This window comes from Mchenga conophoros, linkage group LG14 (assembly GCF_057382185.1).
Source record: "Mchenga conophoros isolate Kocher_MC1m ecotype Shallow Benthic linkage group LG14, M_conophoros_male_GT1.1, whole genome shotgun sequence".
Taxonomy (NCBI): Eukaryota; Metazoa; Chordata; class Actinopteri; order Cichliformes; family Cichlidae; genus Mchenga; species Mchenga conophoros.
In genome coordinates this window covers 39,151,736-39,164,121 of record NC_140539.1, presented here as the reverse complement: position 1 = coordinate 39,164,121, position 12,386 = coordinate 39,151,736, and the positions used below count along the sequence as shown (strand labels likewise).

Genomic DNA, 12,386 nt, shown 5'->3' with positions numbered 1-12,386 from the left:
CAGGGTCTGCAGCCTTAAAGGCCGCATTTTAAGGCCGATTACGTCACAGCGACGCGACGAAGGCTGTCCCAATTCGAAGGCTGCTCGAAATGCAGCCCTCAAATGCGTCCTTCATTTCCCTGAACTTTAAGGCTGTGGCGGTGCAGACTTCGTGGCCCAACATATCCTAGAATGCATAGCGCGGCGGTGGGTGTGGATAATTTTGCCGAAAAAAAACGGCGGATGAGGGGCGCCCAAAGAGTAATTTAGTAAACTAAGTGCTGAATATTATGTCACTTATTTATGTGCAAACGTTTAATAACTAAGAACATTAAAACATTACTGTTGGCCACATGTTGGCAAAGTCATGTGACATCAGTGACGTTTGTACTAACTTGGTTTTAAAGCCTTTACTTTAAAATATACGCCGTTCAATAGCTGAGCTTAATCTTACAGAGAATGATCAAAGCTCATGTAGAAACAAGCAAACAAATGAACAAACGATTTTCTCCTTCATTTCTGTCAAACAAAGCTGTATGACACGTTTCCAGCTGTTAGTATCATGGTTGCTAGGCAACCTGGGCAGAGCGACGGAGGCTAGACCGTCCCATTTCACAAGCCTCGCACTTCCGGCCTTAGCGGTCTTTAAGTACGCGGCCCTTGAGGATCTTGAGGCTGCAGACCCTGAATTGGGATACAGCCAGAGATTAATAACAAGAGAAGTCTACTAACACATAGTGAGTGAAGAAGAAACACCCAGTGCATCATGGGAATAAGCAGCCTAAGTCTATTGCAGCATAACTAAGGGAGGATTCAGGGTCACCTGCTCCAGCTCTAACTATCCGGTTGTTAAGTGATGACGTGACGAATCCTACTTCCGGGCCTAAAGTAGTCTGCGTTTAATATGGCTTTTGTGTTGTTAACATGTTTTATGTTTTGTATTTTCTTCTATTTAATCTCAAAAAGCTCCTAAAACAGTCAGTGATCACTGTTGACCTCCCTCGGCTTTTATTTCCGCTAATCATTTATTTAAGCTCAGTTTTTAAAACCTTAGGATGTAACTACAGCCCAGCCCATGCAGCAGTATATGAATGACTAACCTCATATGTGGATGGATTATCTCAGTTGTTCTCCTGGCTGAAGTTTGGTCCTTTTACAGCATCCTGCCATGCGATTACATTTGTTCCTGACCACCGACAACACTCACGTTAACTTTTATCGAGTGGAAAAAAAGTTAGCTTGTTTATATTATGCTAACATAGCTGTGTCGCTAGCGGTCACGTAGCACATCATTATATAGCAGCTAGCCCAACTTCAGTAACCCTACAAACGTCACTGCTGTTTAGTTTTCTGTCTTCATTTATGCTGGAAGTGATAACAGAGCTGTACGTTTGAATTTGTTTCCAAAACCCCGCAGTCAGGACATGCTATATTGTATTTAGATAGAAGCTAGCGAGCTAACTCCCTGCTAACTTCTAACTCCGTTAAATGTCATAAATTCCGTTTTCATGGATGCCTGGATGTTAAACTCAGTTGTTACACCTGGTAGAGCAGAACGCTGATCATTTTATTAAAGATGAAAGACTTTAGACAGTTTTTAACTCTCAGTAATGCCACAGTGATCGTTTGATATATGGACCTGCAGCAGAGTTTAGACCCAGACACGGCTAGTGACGTCAGACTGAACAACCGGATATGCTTTACCAAAAGGAAAGTTTGAGGCCTAATCTTGAAAGTAGAGATAGTGTCTGTCTCCTGAATCCAAACTTCCCTGTCCTGTGTTGAGGACAGCAGAGCCTCATCACATGCAGACCTGAAAGGACAGCAGAGGGTGTCCACATACTTTTGGTCACGCGGGCGTCTCCTGCACTCCTGGAAACACTAAAAACATTGGAGTGATGCTGTATTCAGATGTAGCAGGTGTGATGAGTTTTCAGGAAGCTTTCTGATTCGAGGCACGCTAAGAATTAAAGTTTTGTGAGTTTGCTCTTCGTCTGTTACCAGTTAAACCAGTCTGACCGTCCTCCTCCTCGCCCTCACCTCCCTCTCTTCTCAGGAACAAAAGGAGGCCTGCGACTCCCCAGAGACGCCCCCCTCACATCCTCCTCCACCCCGATCCGCCCACGCAGGTAAAGATGATGGGTTTTACTTTCTCCCTGGGGGTTCTCAACATGGGGTCCTGGCCCTGCCACGGGTCCCCTGAGAGCGAAGCAGGACCGAGGGAAAGATGGGAGCGAGCAGTGTCCGTGGCGGGCCGACCGAGGAGGGTATCTCTAATGAGAAGGTTAAGACCGGCTGCAGATGTCCGACAGATTGGAGGCTCTTTTAGGGCTGGAGGGACCCGGAATCTGGCAGGAATGTGAAAGGAGGGTCGCTCTGGATCACAGACTCTGAGTGTCGGCCAGGGAGAGGGGTCATTAAAGAGGGCGGCCGGCTGAAACTCGATCCACGCCGGCTTACCCGGGAAACAACCCGACAGCTTGGCTCGCCTCAGATTGCTGCAGCTAATGAGTCGACACATTTCACACAGGTAAGCTTTCTCAGCTCGCCACTTGTTTCAGTTTCTGGACGGAGGACCTGAGCTCAGGTTTCTGGGGTTTTTCATCTTCTACACCCACTAAACCTCCACCTGCCCTCCGCAGCAACACTCAGCGTCACTGAGCCACTGAGCTGCAGCAGCTACAACTACACACTGACACCTGAACAAGTGCTTTACATCAGTTAAGCTGCGATGAAATAAAGGCACGAAGAACCTTTTCAAAGTCTCTGAAGCATCAGTCAGGTCACACAGCCTTACGTGTTCAGTCTTTGTCTAATATTACTGTAATGAACTTTAACCTTTAACATGCGAACTGAGGCCTGCACGGTCTGAACTCAGGGTTGGACGTCCACTCCTGGGAAGACTGCAGCTTTGTGCACACACGGAGAGGAACTCTGTGTTCAGTATCTGGCCTGAGGAGCAGCCAGGGATCGAACCTCCTGATTAGCAGACGACCTCCGGAGCTGCAGCCAGTGTTTCACAGTGTTTCAGCATTTTGCCTCAGTTTATGTTAAACAGATAATGACACAGTGTAGTATCTCATGTGTTTTAGTGCATTTTTATTCACCTGATTTAAAGACCTGCTAACTACAGTTATGTTCAGATACATAAAACCAGAGCAGAGCCAGAGCTGTACATCCAGGCTAAAAGTGAAGGACAGTCCCAGTTTCCTGCTGATGCACAGCGCTGCATGCACACAAGAACAACACGATTCAGTGTATGAGTGCCATAAGAATAACAGAGAGACTTTTAATTAGAAATTCATTTGGAATATGAATCTGCAGGCGACGTTAACCTCCTGTTTAAACACAACAATTAATGAAGGAAGAGTGGCGAGATAAAGAACGCCTGCACACACTGCTCTGGACTGTGTGTGTGTGTTTAAACGATATCGATTCTTCTCTAACAGTAATTAGCTGATTGATGAGGGAGCTTCACAGTCAGGACTGCACACACACACACACACACACACACACACACACACACGGTGACAGACTGACCGAGCACCCGCCGTGTTGTCGCGCTAATTGCTTTTAGGTAATGCGTCATGTATAAGTGTATGGATGATGCTGACCTCTGACCTCTGGATGGAGTGATCAGTGAGAGAGAAAACCTGATGAGATGTGATGAGAGTCCTGCCGCTGCGTCGGGTTAATGTGCGTTTAGAGAACAATGAGGAAGTGAAGGGCGAGTGGACACGCCGAGGATCAAACAGCCAGCCAGGAGAAAATAGATGAAAAAATAGAAATGAAAATTAAGACTTCACAGTCGCCTCTGTTGGTGCACAGCGAGCGTTTTCATTGGTTTATCATGGGTTTATAATCTGTAGCTGATGGATTTAATAAGAGATAATCCTGTTTTGCATGGATGCCTAACTTTATTGTAACACCTGAGCAGAGACACTGTGACTCTCTCACTCTTATTTATATTAATAATAATTAATAAATAAAAACCAAAGTAAGAGGAAAATCGATATGAGACAATCTGAAAAAGTGCAAAATGGTAAAATTTGTGTTAAGGAACAGAAATCAGCATATTAAATATAGATGAGTGTGTGTGTGTGTGTGTGTGTGTGTGTGTGTGTGTGTGTGTGTGTGTGCACGCGCGCTGAGTTTAATGGTTGATGAGTCCTAATGGCATTCTGTGTGATGATAAGTAACTACACACCAACTGTCTTCTGCTCAACAATTAACTCACTGTCACCACACACACACACACACACACACACACACACACACACACACACACACACACACACACACACACAATGAGGTGGAACCATCACTGAATCGTATTTGGACAAAAGGTTAAAGGTCCCCGTGAGCTACCATCCATGGAGCTGCCAGATCCACGCTCTGTAGCTAACTGGCTAACAGCCTCCATGTTGGCTTACTGTGGAAATGACAGGTTTCTCCGTCTCATCCAGGTCGGGGGTCAGTCTGAGTGGAGATGCCCAGACGTCCCCTTCCTGGTCACTTCCTCCAGCTCTTCCAAGGACTCCCAAACAACCCCAGAAACATAATCTCTACCCCTGGTCTCTGGTCCACCGGGCGCTTGTCCTCCCAGCTGTACACGCCCAAAACATCTTGTCCAGGAGGCACCCTGGTCAGATGCTAACCCCGAGTCCCTGCTAAATGATCAAGGCCCTCTCCCTCTCTGAGAGCCCTTGTGAAGAAGCTCGTTTCCACTGATTTCATCCACTTTCATTCTTTCAGTCACTGCTCACAGCTTGTGACTGCAGGCTGAGGGCAGAGAGCTTATAGCAGTGGAGTGGTTTGGGTGCCTATCAGTGAGCCCTATCACTGATCAGGGAAAATCAGTGAGATCAGAAAACCTCTCTGATGATTACAAAATCAAAGGACCAGTTCACCCTGCCCAGGCCAGGGCGACTGGGGCCCCGCCCTGGATCCAGGAGGAAGGGCTGGAGGGCAAGTGTCTGGTGGACGGGGACAAACCTGTCACCTACAAGTCATTGATGTCAGAGGACATTAGCTTATTTTATGGAGCTGGTGTGAGTGTGCTGTATACATAAAGATGCTGAAAAAACCTGTAAATGTCCATCAGCTTCCCCTGCTTCAGCTGTAACAGGTTAACGATCGAACAACCCTTAATTTTTATTCTTGTCATTTCATGATGTCAAACAGTCCGAGTTCTTCCACCACCACAGAGTGACGTTACAGAGGATCCAAGCACACCGCTGTGGTTCGAGGAGTCAGCTCTGAATTCTGCTTCCTGTCACAGAGGACTGGAAGACGAAAGTGGACACCGAGAGTTATGGTCTGATCAAAGCTCAGGAAAGATGAACGAGGATTCGATATGGACTAAAAACATTGCGGAAGTGAAGCAACTGTGCAAAAGTAAGGAGACAGAAGTCAATACAAGCATCTAACGCCACATCCGGATATATCAAAACTGGCACGTTAGGCCCTGAAGTACTTATTTGATCATCTGACTGTATATTCGTGTCTTCGTGTTTCCGTGTTTCCAGAGAAAATCAGAGTAAACTGATCAAAGTCAAAGTGAAAAGAAATGCGGCGGAGGAGGTCGAGGAGGCGGGCGAAGGAATTTTCAGTCAATGGTGGATCAAATAACGGCAGTCGCGTGTTGCAAGCGTGCATTGAATGTAAATTTGCAGAGACGACCTTTGGTACAGTAGGCAACACACACACACTGTAATTAATAACCAGTTGAACCAGTCCACACTGGGAACATCAGACTGGATTACACATAAATATCTAAGCTGGTAACGCTGTGGTTGGGGGGTTGATGGGGTGTGTGCAGCTCTGTTTCCTTTACACTTTCCTCCACCTGTCCTTAGCACGTCAGCTATAAAAGAACTGATTGTGTTTCTTCTGTATCTGACCAATGATGTGACGGCTGTTTGGTCAGTTCCTCTGATAAACTGTCCAAGACGTCAGAGCTCCAGTTTGTTGCAGCCATAGAAGCTAGATAGCGTTCCACTGTAAATACGGTGATGTATGGCTCCCACAAACCAACATGGCAGCAGTCAAAAGGGTTCAAAGCGGCGAGTGACGTGATGGTGAAACTTTCCTCTGTCGGGGCTGCCGGGGGCTCTGATGCATGTTTATTCAGGCTAACGCGCAGCTGTAAATAAAGTTTGAAGACTGCAGCGTTCAGCTGTCGTGCTCATCTTTTATAAATCCAACATGCATGCAGAGGATCTGTGACGCTGCCAGAGGAAACTCCTCTAACTAAACTTTTAATCGATGTCCTGCTGCTGCGGCGGCGTCCTGCTGGCAGGGACGAGAGGGTCTGACTGAGCAGCGGCTCGCATTAATAAACGCTGATGAGCCTGTTTTTCTTTAAAAGCCATTTCTGCTTTATTAGTGCGAGCAGAGTAAAGAGCGACAGGTAGAGACAGATGAGAGGAGCGGGTAAAGGTCATGGTGACAGTGATGCTCAGTGGCGCTCATAGAGCATATCTCCAGCTAATCCCTCTGCTAATACAACCAGTCACAGTCACGCCATTATTTCAGGCTTTAGTCTGAGACCGCGGTAGCAGGAACACTGCACTGGGCTTTTAGCTCATCAGACTCTTTTAGGGGTTTGGGAGTAAAATTTAAGTTTAGGTAAGTTAGGCTTTGACACTTTGTTAAAATGATTAAAATTAGAGTTAAGAGGCCTGTGAATGCATTAATGTCACGGCTGTTCCTTCCCCTACTCATGGACCGGAGCGGGAAGCAGCCAAAGTATGACAACCACTTATCCAGAGTACCTCAGCACTACTCTTCATCAGAGCCCCCCAAACACAGCCAGCGAGTTTGAAGTGGATTGGTTTAACAGCTGCTGAGATAAGCAAAGAAAAGAGACGGAGATACGGAAGTTTCTTCGTGTGGAAACACCCTGTTTGTTAGTGGAAGTGACCTGGAATAGAGCCTGTTTGTTATAGTCATCGGCCTTTCTGCTGCTGTCTATGAATGTGAAGGTTTAGTAACTGCAAATACTTAAATACTGTAGCATGAAATGATCATACTTCATAGTCCACACAGCGTCGCTGTCACAGCGAGGAGGCGGAGCAGTCGCCCCCCTGCAGCATACCTGCATTGTTCTGACAGACAGTGAAGCAGCACCAGTCCAACTGTTTGCTTGTGACTGTGTTGTTGGCTGTTTTGGGCGGAGCATAGATTCTCACGCCGCTGTTTCCTGGAACACATTTCTGTGAGACTGTGCCACAAATCATTGTTAAAATACACGGAGGTGCGTTTGCTGCTCTCTGCAGACGAGCTGTCGAACACCATCAATGAGCTGCTATTGATCTCTGCGTGCACACAGCAGGAGATGATGGATGATTTAAATTTAACGCTCAGGTTTTTTGTGTTTCAGGGCTTCGGCCAAAGACGCCACTTAAACATTAATTAATTAGAAAACAACTGCAGCAGTTCAAAAACAGCTAATGTCACTGGTCTCTGGCTCATACGTCTCTGACGGGGTTCAGCGGTTTGTGTCTCAGCTGAAGGTGGCGTGTGAACTGCCAAAGCCTCCCCTGTGCAGTGAGGAAACAGCGTGTTTGTGCAGTTTGGTAGATACCTGCTGGACGAAGGTCGAGCTCACCTAATCACCAGGAGAGGAGCTGGACCGCAGGACGGATACACTCACATCCTGGTCCCTGGACGTCGGGCTATTCTCCGGTGAATGAGACGGTTGTGTCAGTAAAGTTTGTGCTTACATTTGTACTTTGGTGATAATTTCTAAGAGTAAGGAATCACAAGATGAAAAGTTAAACCAGACTACAACCAGTAATTCTCAGGAGCAGTTTATTAAAAGACAAAACAAGAGCAGGCCAGCAGACCAATAACTGAAACTCCCTGAAACCAGCCACCTAATCTCGCCCAATTGATTCAATTTTATTTACATAGCATCAAAACACAACAACTCAAGTCACTTTACATTGTAACAAACTTACAGTAATACAGAGAAAAACCCAACAATCATATGACCCCCTATGAGCAAGCACTTTGGCAACAGTGGGAAGGAAAAACTCCCTTTTAACAGGAAGAAACCTCCTGCAGAAGCATGTGGCCTGTCTACATTCCCAGTGACCAACAGGGAATGGGAGAGCATGAAGACAGTACAAAGACACTCTGTGGAGCCAGAGATTAATAACAAGCCTTCCTGTGTTTGCTTCACTTTCCTGTTACTTCCTTAGTTTCTCGTGGCTCTGTTCCTGTTGGGTTCGGCTCTGATGTTGGTTTATGTCAGAGGGAAGGCTCAGATCTCCCAGCTGAGTGGCTTCCCTTCTCTTTGGTAACTTTGGCGCGCCTTCTGTTGGCCATGGTTAATTTCTTTTGCTTCTTCTTAGATGTTAATAACTGACAGATTTCTTGGAACCACTTCACTCTTTTTAGTTAGGCGGGACGTGATGTGTAGAAAGACTTTCTGGGGGTTGTGACAGTTGACAGTAAGAATTCAGGTTTTTTATTAATCCATGCGTGCTGCCCTGATAAATATATAAACCTCATGAAAACAGAGGCGATACGCAGACTGTGCGTACTAACTCTGGACACACAGGAACTCCCACACTCAGGCTGGTGGTCGAACAGCGACACCTGCTGGTTTGTGCTGATTTAGCCTCTCATTTACGTTTCTGCTGATTTTCCCACCTGAAGTCACTTGTTACCGTCAACGGATCAGATTTGTTTAGGAAGTTGTGTAAATGACCCAGAAGTGCTTTCTTAATCACATCAGCAAAGGATGCGCTGGAGGATCCTTTGTAAAGGAAAGCAGTTAATGACATCCCACAATTCATAGCTGTGGACCAACATGTTCATTAATGATAATGTGTTTTCCATTTCATGCCATAACATGTTTGAACCTGTGTCAGGAAAAGTGATTAAGAAAAGACGTTTGATGAGAATGTCAAAATAAAAGTCCTGCAACTACATTTTAGCTGCTCAGTGACTATTTCTGAGCCTCAGTCAGTAAAGCACAGAAGAAGCTCATAATCATTAGCATTAAACATGTGCTCCCAAAGAGCCAAGACATCTGACGGTGAAACACATTCCTCCATCAGAGGTGGAAAAAACAATCACCTCAACTGTTTCAGCACGTTTTCCACAATCCACTAAAAATGAATAATTAAAAGAAATTTCAGATGCCAAACAATTATCATCGTCAACATAGATTTTTATTAACCAGTGTCTCTTTATAGAAATGGTATCACATCACGTACAAGCACGTTCAGTCTGTCCACGTAAAGATGAGCAGTGCCATCTCTTTATTAGTCATCAAAGAAAAGCAGGGTTTGATCTGAGAACAGCCGCTGACATGCAGAAACAGCAAAGCTACAAGAGGAGATAACACTGATTAAAGGTCTCGGGTGAAAACAGACGGGGCTGTGGAAACATTATGAAATCAACATAAATAACGAGGGACTCCTTTTCTATTAGAAAACACAGAGACTAAAGTAAGATATATAAAAATAAGGCATTTCCAGTTATTTTATAGGTGAACTGTGATTTTGTTAGCAGCTAGTGTCGTCACCTGTCGTGTGGTGGCGGGCTGATGAGCTACTTTCATCCATGATACATGAACCTGGATTGTTCTCATGTTCTTGTCATTTATCGTCAGTGGGTGTAGCAGCAGCAGCCCCTTTGTCCACCTGTCAATCAAAGAGGCCACACCCCCAACAATGCAAATTTTAAGCCTTAAGATCATTTAAACAGGAGAGTTAGCCAAAGAGAACGAAACCGTTTGTAAACACGTTGATTTCTGCTGTAAGATCAGACATTTCAACATCTGTGGGGACTGACTCACTGCTGGAGCCTCAAGAGGCCATTAGAGGAACTGCAGATTTTGGCACTTCAGCATCAGCTCAATTTTGAGGTTGATTCTCGTATAAAAGCCTTAAAGATTCAAAGTGTTTTGTTGTGTTGGTTTCATATTTTCACTGTGAGCTGTAAATCTTGTGAATTAAGGAAAGACACTGAAAACTTTGTCCCTGAGTTTGTCCTTAAGGCAGCGTTTCTCTGTGGCCTCGATGCAGTTTTACTAGAGACCAAATAAGGGAAACAATACTCTGGTTTATTAAAAGGTGTATTAACTTCCTCAATATGGACAAAAGTACGGGACCACCTACGTAAGACAGCTGTAAGAGCTGCTTGGCCATGCAAGAGGAACTTTGGAGCGCTGCAGCCTTTGACTCAACAGAGCGTCGGCGACTTTTGCAAACTGTGCGCCCGAACACTCGAGACCTCGTTCAATTACTTTACACAGTCTGTCACTGCATGGCCGAGTGCCTAAAAGCTTCCACTTTGAAATAATACCCCCGAAAGCGTGGTGAAACATTTAGGAGGGAAGTCGGACTTGATGCAACAATGGTTTCCTGTTACAGCACCTACTTCAATTCAAACTGACAACCCCTGAATTCAATAATTAGGAGATGTGACCCAGTACTTTTGTTCATAAGCGTAGTTCTTGTACTATTGCAGAAGTTCTGAAACCTTCAAGATCTGCCATTTAGATCAGCGGTCCCCAACCCCCGGGCCTTGGCCCGGTACCGGTCCATGAGTCGTTTGGTACCGGGGCGCGAGAGTTGAGGCTCAGGTGTGAAATGTATGGTTTTCAGGGTTTTTATCGGTTTTCAGCATTATTTTGTTATTGTTTTTATCGTTAACTCGGTTTTCCTGGGTCTTTTCACGTGTGATATGAATAAATCTTTTTTTCGGTACCGGTACTAGTTTTATTTTGTTGCATTTATCTTAAAGGCCGGTCCGTGAAAATATTGTCGGGCATAAACCGGTCCGTGGCACAAAAAAGGTTGGAGACCGCTGATTTAGATCATCCTGAAATATACGGATCTCCTGCTCTCCAGAGGATGAACTCTAAAGATTTGAATTACCCCTGGACTTTGCTGTCTATCGCCTCCCTCAGGACAAACCCATCTTAATGTTTCTTCTGACCTCCCAAACACTTGTATTTTCCTGACGTCATTTGAATGCAGCATCTCCTTTGAGTTAGAAATAAAGGTCTTTATCAAAGGGTGGAGTTGGTGCCATTTTCACCACAAGCTCCACCCCTTTTCCCTCTACGATGGAAGAACTTCCTCAGACGTCCTTGAACTGCTCACCGCCTGCTGCTGGTTGTGTTTCCCCATTTTGTTCTCCGGACTGATAGTGAGGGCGGAGTCAGAATCTAGGTGGTGTATGAGGGTGGGGTTAGGAGAGCAGTGAGCATCATGGGCGGAGTTAGGAACTGGGTTGGGGTGTGTTTCTGGGACCGGGTCTGAACGAACTTCTGTCCTATCGCATGGTTCCTGCTGTGTTTGTGTCTCTACTGTAAGCTCCACCCCTGCCCCCTCTACATTGCCCATAAACCCAGCGCACCCTGAGCAACTCCTGCTGTGCTGTGGCCCCTCCTCCATATTTATGACCCCTCTCTTGAGGTACCCTCTGGGCTGCGTCCGCCTGTCTCTGCGGCTAACATTGGTACGCCCGTTTCGGTGGCCCTGATTGGTTCTGTCGCTCTGGCTCTGGATCCGTTGAGCCCTCTGCAGGGCCATGGCAGCCAGGTCTGAGTGCGATGATGTGCTGTCGATCAACCTCCTGCCCAGAGCGAGTGGGCGGACGGGCAGTGCCAGCCTCAGCCTGAGCCAGAAGCGAGAGCGCCGCGGTTCAGATCGGGTTCCTCGCCATGTGACGGTGGTGATGGTGGCCTGACGGAGCTGAGGGACCTCCACGCAGGCCAGTTTGCTGACTGAGCGGTAAACCACAGCGATAATAGAGGCTCGGAGACTATTCTCGAGGTACAGACCGAGACGACACTCCAGGAGACTGAAGCTCTTTTCTGCCAGGAAGTTTGGGCTGAGAACCAAGAGGAGGCGGCGGCTCCGCTGCATTGACTGCAGGATGGCCTCTGATAGGTCTGACAGGGGACAGACAAAAAGACTCAAGGACTGCAGCTCAAGGTTCAGCTTACATCCACACGTACACGGGTACTTTTAGCTCTGCCACGAAGGAGACGTGGCAACTTTAGTTTGTCTGATCGTTCCAGAGTTACTGAAAATGTTACGGATAGATCTGCATAAACATTTCACCATAACATTAAAGGGATTCTTCACCTGAGATATGTCAATGTTGGACATTTAGTTGCAAATCTTCATGAAGACACATCAAACTGGGAGACATTGTCTTTATGTTTATGTTTATGTGTGTGTGAATGGGTGGATGACTGGATATGTAAAGCGCTTTGGGGTCCTTAGGGACTAGTAAAAGCGCTATATAAATACAGGCCATTTACCATTTATGTTCTCCACAAAATATCAGATATCAGGGGCTTCATTCATTCATGGTGTGGAGGGAAGCTACGACCGAGGCATAGTTTTATTTTTGTGTGTGTGATTCTGAAAATG

At 46.0% G+C, this 12,386-nt stretch overlaps 1 protein-coding gene and 1 long non-coding RNA gene across 2 annotated transcripts; one reads left to right on the top strand and one right to left on the bottom strand.

The window, feature by feature from the left end:
• The first annotated feature begins 594 nt into the window (after positions 1-594).
• LOC146560379 (uncharacterized) lies at positions 595-7,678 on the top strand. The gene is made up of 5 exons (XR_014888246.1): positions 595-716; positions 2,036-2,509; positions 5,164-5,376; positions 5,508-5,666; positions 7,364-7,678. It is a non-coding gene; the product is annotated as an uncharacterized LOC146560379 (long non-coding RNA).
• A 171-nt stretch (positions 7,679-7,849) lies between these two features.
• LOC146560378 (uncharacterized) lies at positions 7,850-12,312 on the bottom strand. Its single transcript, XM_085244462.1, has one exon. The coding sequence runs from the start codon at positions 11,871-11,873 to the stop codon at positions 11,064-11,066; it is 810 nt and encodes a 269-aa protein (XP_085100588.1). The 5' UTR covers positions 11,874-12,312; the 3' UTR covers positions 7,850-11,063.
• Positions 12,313-12,386: the final 74 nt, after the last annotated feature.